Source organism: Chiloscyllium plagiosum, unplaced genomic scaffold (genome assembly GCF_037043375.1).
Source record: "Chiloscyllium plagiosum isolate Xiang-an unplaced genomic scaffold, Cpla_swu_hap1 HiC_scaffold_2, whole genome shotgun sequence".
NCBI classification, from domain to species: domain Eukaryota; kingdom Metazoa; phylum Chordata; class Chondrichthyes; order Orectolobiformes; family Hemiscylliidae; genus Chiloscyllium; species Chiloscyllium plagiosum.
The window spans coordinates 83,347,755-83,370,140 of record NW_028270140.1 but is presented as its reverse complement, the minus strand read 5'-3'; the positions used below and the strand labels follow the sequence as shown (position 1 = coordinate 83,370,140).

Here is a 22,386-nt window from a genome sequence, read left to right as displayed (position 1 = left end):
TGCAGGACTGCAGGCATAAAATAAGAGAAGGGGACTGACTGGAAACCTCAACAGACAGACAGCAAGAACTTGATATGCTAAATTACTTTATGTGAATTACTGTAATATGTTATGACTTTACCCATTTAGATTATTGCTTTTTTGTAGTAAATTCTGTCATCTTCTGTTTATGCTTTGATATATGCTTGAAATGATTTAGCATTTAATTTTATCCTATTGAATACAAAAACACTGCTGACTAATTCCTGGTGAAGTCTCATGTGCTTGAATGAATTCCTCAACTGCAAATGAATGATGTTTTGCACAAAAATATGTGGCTTAACTGGAAAGTTACAAGTAGAAAAATGTATAAAGTTATAAGCAGATTCTCATCTGGTCATCCTTTCTGTTTCCCACATAACACTTAGCCGCATTTAACTGTTGACAATCTGGAGAAGATCCATGATGAAAAAGGAAATAATCTGCTGCACATTGCAGCTTCTCAAGGACACCTAGAGTGTTTACAACATCTTACTACTTTAATGGCAGAGGAATGCTTGACAGAGCGTAATAACGAGAAACTTACCCCATCTTCCTTGGCAGTAAAGGTAGGTAACATAACAATTAATCAATACTTGCTGTGTGAACAAGGTACGTGAAATTTGGAAAATGGAGCAAACCTGTACTGTAAAACATCTTTTCCTCATCTTCACAGTGTCAAGTAAGTTTGATTTTCTTTATAATAGAGCAAAATGTAAACTTTGTCACTGTCTGAACCAAAGTAGCACATTGAGATTGAGTCCAATTCAGTACAGATTGAGTTATTTGAACTGCATTTAAGCTGTATACACAAAGCTATAACACTTTGGATCTAACCCAAGCAGGTCCTTGACCTTCATTTTAATGTCAATTTAGATCATTCAGTTGGGTCAATAGCAAGGATTTAAAATGACTGTGCAAACTAGATGTGTAGACTAAGCCAAAAGTAGCTCTGAATATTAAAGCAAGATCCATATTGCTGCTGCAAACTAGAAGGACATCAGGAACAATTGCAACCAATTGGTGGATGCAATGTGCTGAGCTAAAGAGATTTGCTCAGCACCACCTTCTCAAGGCCAACTCGGGATTGGCTATGAATGCCAATCTCCTGCATCCCAAGAATAGAGGAAAGGAAATATCTGCGAATTATCACCCACCATTTTCGGCTCCTTATTAAAATATTAAATGATCTTGGCATAGAAGGAGGTTATTTGGTTGTTTATGTCCATGCTTGCTCTCTGCAGTTCAGCTAGTTCAACTCACCCTCACTTTACCTCTCGTCCTGCATTTTGTGTTCTTTTAGGCACTTATCAAACGTCCTTTGAAATCGCCATCATGCTATTGGGCAGTTTGTTCTAGATCCGAATACCTCATTGAGAAAAAAAAGGCTATTCCTCAACATTCTGTTGATTCTTTTGCCAGACACCATAAATTGGTGATTCGTCTTTCTAGACAGTTCCACGAATGGGAAGTTTCTTTCAATCTACTCTTCCCAGACTCCTCAAATTTTTGAACACTTTGATTAAATCTCCTTTCAACCTTCTCGAAGGTGAACAGTTCCAGCTAATCCAATATATCCTTGTAACTGAAACCTCTCATAGGAACATAGAATTTAGTGTAAGTCATTCAGCCTTTCAAGCATCTGTCTAATCGTGACTGATCTTATTGTAGTCTCAACACCACTTTCCTTTCGAACATCTGTAAGCTTGGACTTCTTTGTCTATCAAAAATCTATCTCAACCTTGAATATACTTAATGACCCAGCCTCAAAACCCATGTACAGTAAAGAATTTCTCGATTCAGTACCCTCTGAGAGAACAAATTCCTCCTCATCTCTCATGTGCAACATGTCTTATTCTGATATTAAGGCCTCTGGTTCTAGATTCTTCCACAAGGGGAAGCAATCTTTCCCCATCTATTCTGTCAAGTCATGTTTCAATAAGGTCACCTTTCATTTTTCTATATTCTAATGAGTACAGGCCCAACCTATTCAACTTTCCATCAGGTATGGAAGCACTATTTTGTATCAGCTTAGTGGATCTTCTCTGGACTATTTCTAATTCCAGTATGTCTTTCCTTGGATAAGGAGCAGAAAATTGTTCAAAGTATTCCAACTGTGGTCTAATTGGTTTTAGCAAAACACCTATTCCATACTCATCCTATCAAGCCCCATCAAGATTTTGTCTGTTTAATTAAGATTGCCTCTCATTCTTCTGAACATCAATGGGAATAGGCCCAACCCATTCAACCTTTGTTCATAAGATGGTCAGTCCAGGAATGAGTCGAGTAATCGTCCAACCTGCTTTAAAAGGGGTTATATCCTTTATTAAATAAGGACAGCAAAACTGTACACATTGCATAAAAGCACAGAAAAATAGGAGCAAAAAATCTGCTATTCAACCCATCAAACCTATTCCACCATTCAATATGATCATGGTTAATCATCCAGCTCAGTATCCTGTCCCCGCTTTCTCTCCATGTCCTTTATCCTTTTAACCCTAAGAACAATGTCTAACTCCTTGAAAACATTTAATGCTTTGACCTCAACTGAGGATGAGTTTATTAATGATGCTTTGTATGGAATTTCAGAGAAAGACCGCCCCCTAAGAGCAGATTAAGTGAGTTAGACAAAATTGCCTTGCCACCTCCATTATCTAAGCAAGATTTAACATCAATAATGAAGGGATCAAAAATGCAGATTATTCCTTAAAATGTAGTTTCAGCTGGTTGTGTTTTGGAACTTTTCTCTTCTATCTCATTTAGTTCTGAATGTTAAAGGCTTGGTAATGAGAAGAAAGATGTAGGACTGTGTTTCCAGTTGCCAATTTCAGAATGGATAGAACAAGAGATTTGGAAGTGGATCTTCAAGTCCATTTGTTCTCATGGCTCATATTCCAAATTCTTCTGTCTTTTAAACACTGCATTTGGTTTATTAAGTGGGTTTAATTCCAGGCCAGCATCTGGCATGTTGCTCGCTGTTACTTATGTTATTTGTCATGTTACTTGGCAACTGCTCAAAATGCTCTGAGCCTTCTCACTCTTGCTTCCTTTAAGTATTTCAGAGTTTTAATTTCAGTTTTATTTCTGTCTGCATTATGTGTATTGAATATCACTTTTAAGGATATCTGATTTGTATTTCCTCAGTGGTGAAAATTCTAAGCACATCAATTAATTCCTTGCTTTTAAAAAAAAGGTACTCCAAAAATCCACTTCTGTGTCTGTGTATAGTGAAGAAAACCAGGTGTCCTTCTATTCCTTGATGAAATTTTCCAGTTAACTAACATGAAACCTTCAAGGCCATAAATATACCACGAATGTCAAGGAAAGTTTAAAATACATTATACTATGGAGCATTTGATGTTGGAGCAATACCCCATGTGTTTAAATATACAGTATTTTTATGTAACTGCAGTATGCTTAAATGCAATGACAATTTATCTCAATTGTATGAACTCAGGAAGGGCAGCTTGAATGTCTGCGCTGGCTGATGAGTGAAACCGAAGCCATTGCTGAGTTGAGCCCTTCAGATGGTTACCCTGCACTTATACATTATGCTGCATGCTATGGACAGGTAAGCCAAAACCTGTAGAGGAAATAATATGCCATCATTCACATTTATGATTTAATACCAATCTTACTATCCTATCTGGATCCTATAAATTTAACATGAATGTATAGTTATCTCAACTGTTATGTTCATGCTCCTTGTTTAACCTGCAGTGTCAAAAGTTGTTTATGTGCTTATGCCATAAGGATGTGTGCAGTTCTGGTCGCCCTGTTATAGGAAGATATTATTAAACTGGAGAGGGTTTGAAAAGATTTACCAGGATGTTGCCAGGAATGGAGGGTTTGAGATAAAAAATAAATTGGAAAGGCTGGGACTTTTTTCACTGGAGTGTACAAGCTTGAGGGGTGACCTTAATGAGCTTTACAAAATCATTCAGGTCATAGTTAAAGTCTTTTCCCTATGGTGCGGGAGTTCAAACTAGAAGGCATATTTTTAAAGTGGGAAGAGGAAAATTTAAAAAATACATGAGGGACAGTATTTTTATACAGAGAGTGGTTTGTGTGTGAAATGAACTGCCAGAGAAAGTGATGGATGTTGGTTAATTATAATGTTTAAAAGATATTTGGATGGGTTTATGAAAAGGGCTAAGTACAGGCAGTTGGGACTAATTTAGTTTGGAAACATGGTTGGCATGGACTGGTGGACCGAAGGATCTGTTTCCAAGCTGTATGACTCAATAGGTAAAATAGAGTTTTTGGTAAAGCTTGCAATGTCAAACAGTTGTGAAATTGAAGGCAATTTGACCTTTTGAGCATGATCCTTTGCATAAATCATAGAAATTACTAGAGTGACTCTTCAGTGTTTAAACTCCCCAGAGAGGTGAACAGCATCAAATAAATCTTCAAAGCTAAAGTTGAAACCTGGTTTGTCAACATGTCCTGCAGAAATATAAGAAAATTTGAGGCCTTGTTCTTTACTGTTGGAAAATTCATCTCCAATTTAACTATGTTACATGTACCTGCACTAATGAAATTGTTTGCTGGGGTCAATAGGATCAGCTCATGCTTACTGTACATGCAAATGCATCCTGCAGCGAGCCCAACCAAGTCTTCAGTTGATTAACAGCATAATTCTTCATGCATCCAGGATTGTTTTCTTTCCAGCAATACTCATGTTCCATGCAATTGAATGACTATATATATTTTAACATGCAATTAATATTTTAACCATGAATCCTTTTCAGAATTAATCAGCATGGTGGTTGCTGTATTTTGGTGAGAATTATATTTTGGTTTCTCATGCGTAACAAAACTGAATATATTATGTAAGTACAATGCAGTTTGAATGGAGTAATCTGCATAAGTCCTCATTAGCCAAAGATTTACATCATGTCTCTTTTATCTTTACTCCAAAGCAAGCACTTTAAATTCTATTAAAACAGTTCATGCTTTAGTTTGAAGATGAAAAAGCATTCTTTCTGAACCCTTTGCAATAGTCTTTCATGGCTATTCTTCAATTTTCAAATTAAAGAAACTTTAAAGCATTAAAATAAATCATTAGAATTTACAATCAAGTTTTCATACAATTCACTTGAGTTATTGATTACTTTTGTTGCTAATAGTTTTGCATTACAAGAATGTTGGTAGCGAATTGTGAGCCAAAATCTTCTGTTTAGTAATAAAATATCTGGTTCATGTTTACTATTCAAACTTGCATTGTTTTATAATAAGGCGTGATTCCATTAGGTTTTTCAGATGAGTTATAATGCTCTTCTTCATCCCTACAAAACTCCAATGTTTTGGATTCCTGAGAAAATTCAATAGTATTTCTAGTGATGGTAGCTCAGAATTGTTCAAAAATATTACAAATAATCAGGGATGCAGGATAGATCACAATGGAAGCTCACAAGCAACTGCTTTTCAAACAAGGCTTTGTCCATATCATGATTTTCTTGGCTATGAGATCCTATGCTATCACATCAGGTTTCACAGCCCTTTTGAGGGCTGTTTTACTTCTGTGGCATTCAGTTCACTTTCGGTGATGGCTGACCAGACTCCATTTTGGTCAAAGCCTTGGTGCATGTCATAGAGTCATAGAGATGTACAGCACGAAACAGACCTTTCAGTCCAACTTGACCATGCCGATCAGATATCCCAATCCAATCTAGTTCCACCTTCCAGTACCCAGCCCATATCCCTCCAAACCCTTCTTATTCATATACACACCCAGATGCCTTTTAAACGTTGCAATTGTACTAGCCTCCACCATGCACCACCCTCTGTGTGAAAAAGTTGCCCCTTAGGTCTCTTTTATATCTTTCCCCTCTCACCTTAAACCTATGCCCTCTAGACCTTATCTATTTACCCTGTACATGCCCCTCATGATTTTATAAACCTCAATAAGGTCACCCCTCAGTCTCTGATGCTCCAGGGAAAACAGCCCCAACCTATTCAACCTCTCCCTATATCTCAAATCCTTCAACCCTGGCATCATCCTTGTGAATCCTTTCTCAAACCCTTTCAAGTTTCACAACATCCTTCTGACAGGAAGGAGATAGAATTGCATGCAATATTCCAACAGTGGCCTAACCAATATCCTGTACAGCTGCAACATGACCTTCCAACTCCTGTACTCAATACTCTGACCAATAAAGGAAAGCAGATTATTGACCAGAAGTATGCAGAATTAGCAGATCATGATCTTAATCAGTATGTAATATTAATTTGACTCCACTGATGGCACTTTTGAGGTTAAAACATTTTTTAAAATCAACTTACTTTTCTCATTAACCAGTTCAGAAATGTTATTACAAATCTCTGGAGCAGGTGGGCCTTACTGGTCCAGGGCAGGGGCACTACCATGCGATATATGCCTTTACTCAGCCATGCAGAGCTGAATACACATTCTACAGTAGGAATAGTTTCCACCAGTAGCAATACTATCCAAAGGGATCATCAACTACTTTATTTTTTTCATCATCAACTATATTCCGATTAGTTGCTGATTAATTTCTGCTGTCTCTAATTGGGATTGCAAAAATGTTTGGTGACTTCCAGAATTACTAACATTTTGGTGTGACACATTTTAAAGGTTGTTTTATAAGTCATTTATTGTCAGACATTTATTGTCAGACATGGATGCATTAGTTTTAATCCCCCTTAGACGACACCATGACAATGAAAATGAGCAGTGGCTACACAGAAAATAAGCAACTGGAATGGAGGGGATGCTAAAGGTTACAGAGAAGATTTCTTTTTCAGTAATATCCAACACCTGTTCCAGTCAAAATTCATCTCTTCCTTTAAGTGATACAGACAAGCTTTAGGTCTTGTAGCATCATACAACCTTTGCTCCCTGCTGGCATATGGTAATTCAGCATTTTGCTTTGCACTGTTTGCATGCTACAATCACTTTAAGTGAACAGGCAGCACAACAATGCATGCTTATCAAATGTAATTCATCACCCATCAGTAATGATGCTTGCACCTTTTCTTTCTGGTTTTTACAATCCCTTCAGTGTGTGAACAGGCCCTTAGGCCCAATACATCCACACTGACCCTCCAAAGTGTATCCCACCAGACCCATTCCCCTGCCCTATCACTTTATATTTCCCCTGACTAATGTCCCTAACCTGCATATCCCTGGACACTTAGGGCGATTGAGCATGACCAATCCACCTAACCTGCACATCTTTGGACTGTGGAAGGAAACCGGAGCACCCGGAGGAAACCCACACAGACAAGGGGAGAATGTGCAAATTCCACACAGACAGTTGCCTGAAGCTGGAATCAAACCCAGGTCCCTGGCACTGTAAGGCACCAGTGCTAACCTCTGAAACACCATGCTACTGTGAAGTTTTGCAGCTTATCTTTGAGCAGGTCAAAACTATCACTCAAATATATGAATATTGTCAATTTCCATCCTCCTATTGTTTTGTTATTATCTCAGTCCCAATGCTGTTATAGTTCTTATTTGGAATTTTTGAGAACCTCCTTATTTAACTTCAAAGCTCTACTGGTTAGCCTTTTGACCTACATTCTATGATAACCTCAACTTGCTCAAAGCAGCGTCTTATTTTACACTGAACTGTAATGTTAATGAACTATTAACCTATCCCTCTCCAAACTTCAGTTGACTCTCCATTCCCTCATTACCTTCCTTTTTCACTATTTATGAAAATTAACTTTGTTACTTCAGGTTATTGGTTCTGTTTTAGTTTGCAGCAAACTGGAATTACATGCACACTTCATGAACCAAAATGCGACCTATTTGCAATGAAGCAACTTGTTAATGTCTTCCTTATGTTAGAGATGAATAGTTTTTTTTCTAAAAAAGATCATATAACACAAACATTTCAAGTATGATTAATGAAATCCTCAATTATTAACAGACAAAGCTGCCCAATACTTGGTTTTTATGCTCTTGTGGTGGCTTTGCAATGCAATTTAACTTGCATTTTATACCAGCTTAATGTATTAATGCTTTTTTTATTTTGAAAATTAAGCCATTCGATATGCGTTGATTCACATTTGCCTGTGTGGAAGTGTGCCATTTTAAATATTGAAATATTTGGCATTCTTCAGAAGAGATTGTGGTGTTGTGGTTATTGGCACTTGTACATTGTATTCCAAAATTGCTAAAATGGACATATTTTCCTAGGAAAAAGTTCTCCTGTGGCTTCTACAATATATGCAGGAACAAGGAATATCTTTGGATGAAGTTGATCAGTATGGAAACACTGCAGCTCATGTTGCTACCCAACATGGTCACCTGAGTTGCCTTCAGGTATGGATCACTGATCTATAATAAAAATAGCTTTCAAAGACTTTGAGTAAGATGCACACATTTTCCATCTGTTATTTTGTTTACATGTAGCTTCCAATTAGAATGTAAATAGCTGTTGCAGTAAATTTGAATGCAGTCATTCCACCTTCAGATCTTGGATTTCAATCACCCAGATTAATGACATAAAAGTTTACTCTTTCGGCCAGTTGTAAATGCCCTGCATGAAATGTTTTGTTTTTGTGTAATCAGGAGGAATGCTCACCCTCGGTTCTCACTCTGCATGGGAGCTGTATGTTTTCCTGCCTTCCCACAATTGATTAACTGCAGCAAACTGTCTGAATTCACCAGTGGCATGTAAATGAGACCTGTGCTTCCAAATGGCTCGGGCCTCATGACAGCAATGACAGATGGACCAATAGATGTACTCAGCACAGAGAACACCTATTATCCACCTAGATTTAAAACTTACACTCCAGTGCTCAAATTGAACAAACTGACAGAGAGATCTAATTAACACAGTATGTGAGAGTTCAATGCACTATCAAAAGACATGATCTCCAGGTATACCACTAGTTTTATAATTAGTATTTTTGTGGTTATGTAATTAGTATCAAAATTATAAAGGACAAGAAATGAACAGAGTCCGAAATTTGAAAATCACATTTAGTCTGTTTATCTACATTTTTAACTGTGATTTCTCAAATATATTTGATGTGTTAAAATGAATAAATTTAATAATTTAAAATAATTTTTAAATATATCTTTCTCATTTTTTTCTGTCATACTTCAGAATGTTTATTCCTGATAGTGCTTAAATGACTGTTAGTATTCTAAGTAGGATTGTTTATTCTACTTTTCATTTATGCTTAAGTATGTTTCCTTAGACTTTAGTCGAATATGGAGCAAATGTGACAATACAGAATCAAGACGGAGAGAAACCTTCCCAGAGTGCAGAACGACATGGACATACCACTTGTTCACGCTACCTAGTAGTTGTGGAAACCTGTATGTCTCTAGCATCACAAGTGGTGAAGTTAACAAAACAACTAAAAGAGTAAGTGACAGTGCTGTAAAAATGATAAAAGAAGAAAACTAAAAGTTGCTGAAATATTGAGGAGCATAGTAAATGACATAACAGGCTTTGAAATAATTCTTATTAATTGCTTTGCATTTGTAAATATAGAAACTGTTTCATTTAGATAGACAAATAAAAGTGTGGCACATCAAATTGATCAATGTTATGGCAGGATATACGTTCAACATTAGAAAATGGCATCTTCAATTTAGAATAGAAACAAAAAAAACCTCAAAGCCAACTGATTTTCCTTATGTTTTCTATTTTTATTTCAGCTTTCCTGCTTCTGCAGTACTTCTGCTTACTCTGAATTTACAGCTGTTTTGATACCATACCTAAGATTTTGGGTAGCCTTAGAACTATATAGTCATCTTAGTTTCTTTTAATTCAATATATTATAGTTTTAAATGTATATATTAGTTGTTTCTATTTCACAGCAACAAATTAATTGGTAGAAAATATCAGTAAAATCAACTGTCCAAGACATAAGTAAAACATTGTCTATAGTATATGTTTTGATCAGCATCTCTGTTGTTCCATGCTAACTGGTGGGTGGATAACATTAAGTTTGTATCTATCATTGTAAATGTAGCGTCCCTTTGTTCATGAGTTACATGGTAAAATTTGTCATTCGAACAGCAGCCCTCGATGTTTAGTTTTATATTTTAATTTAGCTTCCATATACAACTTGCTCTGAAATAAAAACAAGGTACTACAAATACTGGAGATCTGAAATAAAACCAAAGTCCTGAGGAAACTCAGCAGGTGTCTTCCCCTCCCCTCCCCTCCCTTTCTTGATTTCATGCTTCCTTTTCTGGAGATATGCTGTGACCTAATATCCATTGCAAACCTACTGATACCTTCAGTTCCCTTGACTACACTTCCTGAAACAATGCTCCTTGTAAGGACTCCAATGCATTATCCCAGTTTCTCCATCTCTGTTGCATTTTCTGTAGGCTGCCTCCAACATGTCCTCCTATTTCCTCAACTAAAGTTCATCCAACCCCTCCACCTGTGACAATAGGGCCCTCAGTTATGTTCAATCTATTTCATGCGTGTCTGCTCTCACCCTTACTTTTCCTTCAGAACAATGGCAGGGTTTTCCCTGTTTTCACATTCTATCCTACTAGCCTCTGCATTCAAAGGATTATCCTCCCTCATTACTGTCACCTCTAGCAGAATGCAACCACCAAACACATCTTCCTCTCTCTTCCTTTATTGGCATTTCACAGAGACCGTTTCCTCTGTGACACTCTGGTCTACTACACCACCATTCCTAACACTTTCTTACACAACTTCCATAGTACCTTCCCATGCAATAACTTGCAGTATATGTGACCCTTGCCTTTTTAATGACCCCATCCTTACTGTTCAATGTTCCAGACATACCTTCTAGTGAAGCAGTGATTTACTTGTATTTTCTTTGATCTAGTTTGCAGCTCACCATGCAGATTCCTCCACTTCAATGAAGTAAACACAGACTGGGTGATGATATTGTGGGATGCCTCTGTTGTGTCCATAAGAATGGAACCAATCTTCTAGTCACTTGACATTTGGATAAAATATCTTGCTCTCATGCTAACATTTATGTCCTAGGCCTGCTGCAGTGTTCCAGTGAATGCAAGCTGGACCAACAGCGGTTCATTTTCCATGGAGGCACTTTGTAGCCTTTGGGACTCAGCATTAAGTTCAACTACTTTATATCATGAACACTGTCTTCTATTTGATTACAATCTTGCTCCATCAAAAAAAAGTTTAGCATGGGGTTGCTCTTAGCAAAGCCAACCTAATTTTGACTATTCGCACTCAACATTAGCACTTATTTTGCATCTATTTCATTCCTTCACCTCAGTTAACATCCCCTTTGTCTCTTGCTTTAGGCTCCTTCATCATTTGTCACATATACACCTCCTCCCCCTTTTCAACAGCATAAAAATGATCATTTTCTACTCCTTTCAGTTCTGAAAAATAATCGTATCATACTTGAAATGTTAACTTTATTTGTTTCTCAACAGATGTTGGAAGACCTACTGAGTTTCTCCAGCACTTAGTTTTTTTTTAAATTATGCAGTATCTTAACATTGCATTGTAGGTTAGTTAACACATTTTCAGGTGTCAATATTTTAATGGGAATATTGCTTGACTTGAATATTACCAATGTTGGCAGCATGATGGCTCAGTGGTTAGCACTACTGCCTCACAGCACTAGGGACCTGGGTTCGATTCCAGCCTCAGGCAACTGTATGTGTGGAGTTTGCACATTCTCCCTGTGTCTGTATGGGTTTCCTCCCTTAATTACAAAGATGTGCAGGTTAGGTGAATTGGCCATGCTCAATCGCCATAGTGGTCAGGGATGTGCAGGAGTAAATATAGGGTAGGGGAATGGATCTGGGTGGGTTACTCTGTGGAGGGTTGATGTAGAGGATTCCTGAAGAAGGGCTTATGCCCGAAACATCGATTCTTCTCCTTTGATGCTGCCTGACCTGCTGCGCTTTTCCAGCAACACATTTTTAAGCTCTGATCTCCAGCATCTGCTGTCCTCACTTTCTCCTAGGAGGGTTGATGTGGACTTGTTGGGCCAAAGGGCCTGTTTCCACACTGTAGGAATTCTAATATTGTCAAGTGATTTTGAAAGCAGAGATGTCCTCCAGAGGTTTTCACTCAGCTTCATCACTTTAGTTCCTGTAGGAAGCAGTCATTTCATTATATTTCACTTTTGAGTGTATTCCTCTTCATTGCCGGCCCTACTTATATGATTGCCAACATACATACATTTGTATGTGGTAGACCATATATCGAAAATGCTGAGCATTACAGTGCTTGATGTGAGCATGTTTGCCGCTTTTACTGAACTTCCAGATACTTGTTTAACAACTCAGCAGAGTGGGCCAGAAATGCATCTGGGAATATAAACTTTTAAAATGCAGTTCAGTGTTGATTGTAATGCAAAGATCTTGCATTACTTGTACATTGTTCACTATAAACATAATTCTTTATTCAAATAATTAAGTGTAATTAAATAGCAAAGACACAATCCTATGTGTTTATATGTCTGTCTGACTTCATAGACAAACAGCAAAGCAGATCAGCTTGCAAACCCAACTTCAGCATTTCCGACAAGACCAGATGACAGAAGGAGATGAATCCCAATCTGCTAGGTACCAAATATATGTTCATGCAAAAGATTGCTATTTCACTTTTTTTTTCATCAAAGGTTTGTGTTTTTCAAAAGGTCCTGAATATTTAAATACTGCAACATAAGCAAATTTAACAACAGATTTACTAATTCAAATTCAACTGAATCTCGCACGGTACTTAAAGTCAAATATCTTGATACCTATGAATTTATAGATAGTGAACAACATCACACCAACCTGCTCATCCAAATTGGTTGATGTTAAATCTTAGGTTCTGCAGTAGGTGTAAATTTGGATTTGTCCCTTCAGGTACAAAAGGATAAATTCCTGGTTCCATTGTAATTTTTCCAAACTTATTAAAGTCAACCCAGGAGCAAGGTTATTCATTTCATCTAATCATTTTCAAATGGCAGAAGCTTGACTTTATGATCAGACTGTCACCCTGTAGTTGTTATCCTGTAAAATTTCACACATCACTCGGCTTAGAAGAACTAAAGGAAGTACAGGTTATAGTTCTGTAATAAAGTATCTGTAATCTGTTAATTGTAGATTATTTGTCATATTTAGTGGAGTAGGAGGGGAAGATCTATTTGGGTTGCTCACTCATGTTTGCAGATGCTGCCTGACCTGTTGAATGTTTATTGTGTGTTTTGTTTTATTCCTTTAATTTTTCATGTGGTTTTACTAACCAAAGCCAAAACTTTATTCTGTTGATACATCAAAGACATTACAGATCTTAAATAAATTCAAAGGAAGTATGCTTTTTGTTCCCAGTCTTCCATAATCTCACCGTAATTTCAAGTGTAGATTTAAAATGATATTGGGAACACAGACTTTGTCAAAATTGTGTACAAGTGAAATTTATTACTTTGGCTGTTTTTTAAAAGGAATTCACAATAAAATTACAAACATTTTATAAGTTTTTGAAGAGCTGTAAGAGATTTTTCAACTCAACTTGAGTTTTCTGAAGGAGCATTTGCAATGCCTGAAAGGAAATGTTAAGAGATAGCTGAACATGAAAGGAGAGGCAATTACCTGAAAATTCACACTGCTAATAAGTAAGGAAGGAGCCCTGAATCCAAAGGGGTAGACAAGGGATTTGAAAAATACATATTTTGGTGACCCTTTTCACTTCTCAAACACTCTCACATTTCTAACCCACCCAGCCAAACTCCCCTCACCATATAATGTAATATTTTTTTCCAAGTCCTTCATGGCCTCTCTGTTCACAGGCATTTAAGGAGTGTTTACCAGCAATAATAAGAGATATTGCAGGCTTTGTATGTGCAAATTTAATGGTGTTTCAGTTGGTGCCTGCCACTCCAGCATTTATCCTGTCACTGCATTATCAACCCATCAATATTGATAGACTATTTATCGATGAATGGTGTGATGTGGTGGATGAAGGGTGGAAAGAAATCAAAATTAAGCCGAAACATCTTCTTGCCTGATATCCGTATTCAGCCATTTTCCAGAAGGTGTAATTTGATATCAATAATAGTAGATAACACTGGCTTAATATCCTTCTGTTTGTCCAGTATTGAAGCCCTTTACTCATCTTTGCAAATTAAATGATTCAGATAGTTTTCTTTCCTATTTTCATTCCCTGTCTTGTTTCTCCTGATTTTACTCTTTGTTCAATACTGCTCCACATTTTTCTCTCTCTTTAACAATTTTAATTTGACCCAGCATTTATAGATAGAATCAGGGCATTTATCCTTGCAATTATAGAGTTCAAGTGTTGGGGGTAATATATTAGCATGGATAAAGGATCAGCTAACTGATAAAAGACAGAGAGTTGGTTAAGGGAAGCATATACGATGGCACCCCATGATTAGTGGTGTGCCATAGGGATCAGTGCTGGGATCACAATATTTATTAATTATTTGATTGAGTAAAGTAAATGTACTGTAGCCAAATTTGCAGATAACATAAAAATAGGTGGAAAGGCAGGTGCTAAAGATGACATAGAGTCTGCTGAGGGATATAGACAGATTAAGCAAAAATTTGGTAGATGGACTGTAATGTGGAAAGATTTGAGGTTATCCATTTGGCAGGAAGAATAGAGGAGCTGAATATAATTTAAATGCAAATAGACTGCAGTAAGCAGAGAGAATAGGGAGACATCATGCATGAATCACAAAAAGCTGGTATCCAAGTGCAGTGATGTGATAGGGAAGGCAAATGGGGTGTTTGCCTTTATTTCAAAAGGAATGAGGTATATATGTAAGTAGGTTTTGCTAAAACTTTACAAGGCACTAGTCAGACTACAGATGGAATTCTGCAAACAGTTTTTAAGCCTGTTGACTAAGGAAAGATATACAGTACTGGCTGATACCGGACAGGGAAGAATTGTCTTTTAAGGAGAGATCCAGAAGATTGGGCTTCTACGCATTGGAATTTAGAAGAATCAGAGGCGATTTTATTGAAGCGTACAAAATTCTTAAGTAGCTTGACAGCTAGATGTCAATATGTTAATTCCTGTTGTGGGAAAGTCTAGGACCAGAGGGCATAATCTCAGAGTAAGGGGTCATCTATTTAAGAAAATCCAAAAGAACTTTAGATGCTGTAAATCAGAGACAAAAATAGAAATTGCTGGAAAAGCACAGCAGGTCTGGCAGCATCTGTCAAGAGAAATAAATAGTTATTGTTTTGAATCGAGTGACCCTTCCTCAGAGCTGTTCGGAGGAAGGGGCACTCGACCTGAAACGTTAGTTCAGATTTCTCTCCACAAATGCTGCCAGACGTGTAGGGCTTTCCAGCAGTTTCTATTTTGGTCATCTATTTACAAGAGACGAAGAGGTGTTTCTTCTCTTATACGGTAGTGAATCTGAGAAGTTCTTAACTACAGATAGTTATTGAGGGTGGGTCATTACGTATACTTGAGGCCAGCTTCGACAGATTTTTAATCAGAAAGGGATTCAAAGCTTATAATGTGAAATATCTGCATAAAGGTCGGTATCCCATCACAAAGTCACCCTTTATCTACATGTGCACTGTACACTGGCTCTGGCCAGCCAGCTCGGAGTCAGTCCTGCAACAGAGGACTGAGTCCCCTGTTTGTTTTTTTTTATTATTTTATATTATTTATTTTTTTTTTCATTTTAACCCCCACACTACCACCTAAGTGCGGTAGTGCTTATTTTATCCCCAGAACCCATGGTACACTCCTTTTTTTTTTCTATTTTTTTTGCTTTTTTTAAAAAAAAAAGGGCAGTGATCAAAACAGTGAGGGGAACCATCATTTATATTTAATCCCCTGTTTGTATTGGTCAGCCAGGGGTTCCTGATTGGCTGAAGTTGACAACTCCAATCCATGATTTCAAAGTCAACAAGATAAACCTGGTTCCAATCACCACATAAGGAAAAGGTAGAAAAGTGGTGTTGAGAATTTTCAGATTCCATAATTCCATGATTCCATAATTTTTCATAATCTCAGTATCTCCCAAAGCAGTTTGCAAATAGTTAAGTACTTTTAAAGCATAGCAAAATGTCATAGCCAATTTGTACATAAACTTGCTATTCTATGTTAGCCTTGTTGGGTGGCTGAGATACCAAGAGAATTCCACTCATGCCATAGAATATTTCATGATCACTTAACAGATACCATGATTAAATGCCTCATCTTGAGAACTGTAGCTGGGCAGCATTCCCTCACTATTGCTGTGAACTGTCAATGATAAATGACATACTCAACTCTCAATTGATGCTTGAATACACAACCTTTGCACCTTGCTGCTCAGTCACTATTGACATCTAAATGCAGAAAAAAAATAACAAAATTGATTTTAAGGTGTAAGTTCCCAATTTTTGCGTAAGTGAGATTTTCATATCATGTATGTACTAATTAATTTTAGAATTGCAAATGGTATGTATGGGCTCTTTTCCGTAAGTGATTACTGCAGCATATAGCTTTGCCACATGAATTGGGAAAATCGTAAGTTTGATTGCCTGTTTATGTTGGACTTACTGATCTCCTTGAGGCAGCGGGGGGGGGGGGGGGGGGGGCGAAAAAAATCAACGTGTCCTATTTGGATGAATCTGATGCCTGCAATGCAGTGCTGTAGACTCTATGCGAGCTCAGGTTTCAGTGAAAATGATGGCTGCCATTAAAAGGCTGTGGTACCGTGGAATTAATTTTAATATGCAAAATAAACTTTTCCTATTTCCAAAGAGGACCACTGGTGAAAATATTTCTGAGGCAAAACTCCTTTGAATGCTCCAGGATAAATATCCAATCAGTCAAAACCCAGCTGAAGTTTTTCAAAAGGCACTTTTTATAAACCTCCAGTTTGCCTATTTGGACCATTGACTCTTTTATCAATAAGAGTTGTACAATGACACATTCATTTTCAGTAGAACAAATTAATGATGTGGTGTACCCCAGCTGTAATGCATTGACATTACATCCAAGCAAAAAACTTAATAAACCAATTTCCATGTAAATGGAGAGCTACCTTTGGACTCAGCCACATTAATATCTAACTGTAAGGCATGCTTCATCAGCAATCAACTTTCTTTCATTAGCTTCACATTTCTTTTTATAATCCTGCATCTTCTAACCATATAGAAATTGTTATTCTCAGTTGTATATCGGTCTCTTAGACCATATCTACTTTTTTAAAATGGTTACATTTTCAGAAGCCCTTTCAGTTTGAACTGTTCCTTGCCATGTAAGGAACTAATACTATTGGGAAACATAAATCCAAGGATAGCTTAAAGAAATTGACCTGTACTTGAAGAGACAAAGTGCTGTGTTTTAAATGAAATTGCTTAGCCAGATTAATGAGACTGGGACTTTTATGCAACTTTCCAACTATTGTGCTTTTTTTGCTACATCTGTACAAATAACGTTATGCAGTTTTGAATGGTGAAACAATTATACTCTATAACCAAGGGAGTTGGGGGACATGAATAAAGTGAAAAAGTAAACCATTTGTTATTGTTTGGATGGGAGACTGGGACTATATAGAGCAATGGATTCTCCGTAATAAACACTGTTGCTGTTCTAATATTACCTCACCAAGACTAATCCTGATATCCACTTCATTTTGTAGGTTGCCCAGGAATTGTCCTAAAAATCACCAACTAAGCAGGTGGAAAATAGCATTAAAACTGTTTCAACTTGTGAATATCTGTGAGAAATAGGTTGTGGCAGGTGTTTCTAATTGTGCTGACATTTTTTAAAAAGTCTTTAGCATTTTAAAAATGAAATTACGTTAATCTTGGTTCAACATAGCAGTTTAAAACATTTTTGGACATTATAGTACAAATAACTCATCATTAATTCATGCTTATATATATTGTGTTATGTTTTTGTTTATTTTCTACATCAACCAGTTCCTCTGTACCATCCGAAAACATTAAGAAAACTCATTCATCCTGTGATCAAAGGATGCCAGGCTTAACTACAAACGGGAGTTTAACTACTCACAACGATGAAACAAAACCAAAGGTTACCAAAAAAACAGTACTGAAACAGAAAGGTGAAGAATCCGACAAAATTCTACGTCAGCTCTTGGGGGAAGAGATTTCTGGAAATGTGTGCACACAGGAAAAACTTTCTTTGGAATTTCAAGATCAGCAGGAGGCAAGTGTTGTGACAGGATCTGCAAGGAAAGTCCTGAGAAACAAAAGGGAACTGAAATTGACCAGACTGAGATATTCTCAGAGATCCTCTAGTGAGTCAGACACTGACTCCTATATCAGTGAAGATCAGAAGAACTCTCCCATTAAAAGAGCTGAAAAACCACGACCAGAGCCCATTGTTGAAAAAGAGGAATGCACTGCAAAAGTCCACTTCATGATTAAAAAGCATGCCTCAGCAGTAGGGAGAATGTTTCCTTTTTCCCTTAAAGCCTCTGGTTCATCAGAGGAACATAGTAATTCTTGTATTGCTGAAAGCAATGATAAAGTACCTGACTCTCAGCATCAAATAAGAAGTCCAGTCAGGACCCAGTCTGTTGAGGAATCAGTTCTGCCTTGTGCTGACAACACTACCACACAAAAAACTACAAACAGTCCTAAAAGTGCTCTTAAGTCACCATCTTCAAAGAGTAGAACTTCTCAGAATTTAAAGCTTAGAGTGACTTTTGAGGAGCCTGTTGTGGAAATTGAACAGACAGTTTCTGAATTAGATAACAGGAAGGGCACAGAAAGTGAAGGAACATTACCAAGGTCGCCACCTAGTCTAGAAATGGGTGAACCATTGAACAAATATGTTGGACAGTTTTGCTCACCAGTGGAATCTATAAACAGTAACCAGAACAACAATAACTCACAAGCTACCCATTTAGACATGACACCCACACCTAATTTACCACTGAATTCCACAGGAAGGAGATCTGGAGGCTCAAAAGCAAGTTGTGTAACTTCCTCAAAAGTTAATGCCAAGATAGTGAGTGTGTTAAAATCTGCCAAATAATCAACTGTTTTAGTCTTTTTGGAACTTATTAACAATCTAAACTAACATTTCAAAAATTCAAAATAGTACCAAATTTTATTATATGTACATTTGTATAGAAGAAACCTACCTGAATAAATTCTAAAATATTTTGACCATTCTTTCTTCATGTTTTTTAAAAGATCCTAATGTAAACTAAGATGATATAGATAACAGTTTTTAAAGCACTTGCAAACATGCTGTGATTGTTTCTGCATTATAAATATTCAGGTATTTTATATAAATGATGTAGAGGAGTGGAAGATGAATTATTATACGATTGATGGTCCATTTTAAATCAATTGCCACATTTAAAATTAGATGCATTAGAAAATCTATAGTGCTTTTCTTACTCCTTTGTGCCCATTTTCTTTATTACTTTCAAGTCATTAGTACCTTGGCCAAGTCAGCATTCTTTACATATAAGGGTAAAGATTGCATGCCTTCAAGTTAAAATGGGACATTAAAGCTAACTGTCATCTAGCTACTGAATAGCAATTGTGATGAGAAACTGAATTTTTGTCCTTCATCTGCCTGCCATGGTGATTCTGATAAACATTATTGAGTCCAATTGCACCCTGGATCAACAAGTCAATGCCTCAATCTTTGAGGAATTCAGAAAATATAGCTTTTGAGGAAGAACTAGAGAAGTAGTTTAGGAAATAGTTTGTTTGTATTTCTAGATCTATATTTGAATATCCCTGACATTCTGCTGCCCCTACGCCAATACTTTGATTATGAACAGACTTATTTTCTAAAGATATAGGTACCTTCAGTAAAGTCAAATTCCTTTGACATAGGTCAGTAGAGCAGAATTGCTTATTTTTGAAACTAATTTGTACTGAAAAAGAACAGTTCCACCTCAGTAGGGTTTAAGATGTTTTCGTGTAAAATTAATCTTGAACTTCAAGCAAGAATAAATGATGATGTCGATAAATGGATAAAGTGGAAGTGTTTGCCATTTCCCCGACAGCAACATCCTCAAATTAAAGAGCACAAATTTATTCCTATTTTTAAAATATGTTCCAATCATTAATTGGGCTTAGTTGTCTTGCAACACAACCCAGTTTCCGCAAGCTTCTTCTGATCCCCTTCTCATGTGAATTTACCACCCTCCCCAACTTTCAATTTAAATCTTCAGTTAAACTCTTCTCGACCCATATCTTTGGTATGCCCCATTGACCTTGCCATATATTGTAGCCTCACTTAACCAATGGTTTCAGTCTATGACAATTCTATAGATGCCTACTTCATCATTCCCCTTACTAGCCACCTACATTCCTTCACTATCTGACAACAAAAAGAAAACTCACAGAACGCTTACAACTTGGTGTAGAAATTTAACCTGTCATTTGCAACAATCTTCTGCCACTATTGGATTCCTCAACAATGCTCTTATTTCTATCTTTGCTCTAACCAACAGCAAAACTATCCCAGTCTGTATATTATGGCATTTCACTTGAAACAGCATCGAATCATCTAACCCACAAGATAGTGAGGGTCGGGTGGAAGGAAGCTGTTGTTTGGAAAATGTTAGATTCCATTATTAAGGAAGAAATAGTAGGGCATTGAGAACAGCTTAATGTATTCAAGCAGAGTCAACATTGTTTTGTGAAAGGGAAATCACTTTTGACAATTTTTAAGAGCTCTTTGAGGATATAATAAGCAGAGTAAATACAGGAAAACCAGTAGATGTTGTGCATTTGGATTTTCAGAAGGCGCTATATAAGGTGCTATATAAAAGGCTATTGGGCATGATGTATTCAAATGGATTGAGGATTGGTAACATGCAGAAGACAGAGTCTGGATCAATGGGTCATCTTCAGGTTGGAAAGACCTAACTCGTGGAGTGCCACAAGAATCACTAAGTCCCCAATTATTTACTATCTATATTAATGACTTGAAGGAGGGGACAGAATGGAATGATCCAAATTTGGCAATGATACATAAGTAAGTAGGGGGACAAAAGGAATTTGGTATTTATTGCTAGGGACTTGGAGTTAACAGGGAAATCTTGTTATAACTGCACAGGGTATTGGTGAGACCACATCTGGTACTGTGTACATCTTTGGTCCCTATGTTTAAAAAATATATATTGGTATTGAACACTGTTCAAAATAGATTTGGCAGGCTGATTTCTGGGATGAAAGGGTTGTCTTAGGGGATTACAAATGACCAGAAACTGAACTGGACGAGCCATATAAATGCAGTGGCTTCAACAACAGGTCTGAAGCTAGAAATACTGCAGTGAGAAACTTACTTCTTGACTTCCTACTTACCTAGATAGTGTGGCTCCAACAACACTCAAGAAGCTTGACACCATCTAGGACAAAACAGCCTGCTTGATTTGCACCACATCCACTCCCTCCTCCACTGATGCTTAATAGCAGCAATATGTACCACCTACAAGATGCACTGCAGAAATTCACCAAAGATCCTTAGACATTACCTTCCAAGCCTACAGCTATTTGCACCTAAAAGAACAGGGCAACAGATACCTGGGAACACCACCACCTGCAAGTTCCCGTTGGGCCACTCACAATCCTGACTTGGAAATACATCATTGTTCCTTTGGTGGCATTGGCAGGCCCTTGCTATCAGCATTGTAGGTGTATCCAAACTATGTGGACTGTAGCAGTTCAAGAAGGGAGCTTCCTTCCACTTTCTCCAGTACAACTAGTGATGGACAAATGCTAGCCCAGCGAGTGATGCAAATGGATTATTAGAAAGGCTAAACAGGATATCCCTGCAATCTCTTCTGCACCACAATCTCTTCCACTCTCTGCGCATTCTTTCCTCCACGTTCCCTCCCCCCTTCTCCCTTTGCATCTCACTGCATCCCCCTCACTGTCTTTCCCCCCCCCCTCTCTCCCCACGCACTCTGTTCCTCTCAGCACTGTCTTTCACCCACTCTCTCCTCCCTCCCACCCTCTCTTTACTCCTACTCTCTCTTTTCTCCCCACTCTCTTCCCTCCCACTTTCTCTCCCCTCCAATACATTCCCTTTTCACTCTTCTTCCTCTTTTCTTGCACTCTTTTCTCTTCCCACCACTCTTTTACCTCTACAATGTGTTTTGTTCCTCTGCGTCTTCAAACGGTAGCACCTTCCTCCAATCCACTACTTTATCCTGATGTTGTCCCCTCAACAGCAAGTATGAGGACCTTTTCATTATACTTGTTACCATGATCAGCTTATCCTCAAATTCCCACTCTGTATCCTTCTATCCTCTCCAATTACCATGCATTTACAACTTGCTTTTCCTCAATGCCTTTTGATTTATTAGCTTACACTTACCTATCTGTCTGTAGCTGTCTGTTCAAATCCCTCCAATTTGGTTTGCACGTACCTACGTCAGCTTCTTCAGAGTTTTAAATGAGACCTTCTGTGACCATGTCCCTTCATTGTCTTGGCATCTCCAAGT

General features: G+C 37.5%; 1 protein-coding gene across 6 annotated transcripts in view; it reads left to right on the top strand.

Moving 5' to 3' along the window:
* sncaip (synuclein, alpha interacting protein) overlaps positions 1-21,833 on the top strand; it is a 121,479-nt gene extending 99,646 nt beyond the window's left edge. For 5 of the 6 annotated variants that reach the window (XM_087998186.1, XM_087998175.1, XM_087998197.1 and 2 more), the window contains exons 5-10: positions 408-587; positions 3,476-3,589; positions 8,186-8,311; positions 9,196-9,365; positions 12,455-12,544; positions 17,864-21,832. In XM_087998186.1, coding sequence (XP_087854312.1) covers positions 408-587; positions 3,476-3,589; positions 8,186-8,311; positions 9,196-9,365; positions 12,455-12,544; positions 17,864-18,947 — 1,764 coding nt within the window. In that variant the 3' untranslated portion in view covers positions 18,948-21,832. Of the gene's footprint in view, positions 1-407; positions 588-3,475; positions 3,590-8,185; positions 8,312-9,195; positions 9,366-12,454; positions 12,545-17,863 lie in introns of all 6 variants that reach the window. The other variant, XM_087998203.1, reaches the window with a different exon arrangement.
* Positions 21,834-22,386: the final 553 nt, after the last annotated feature.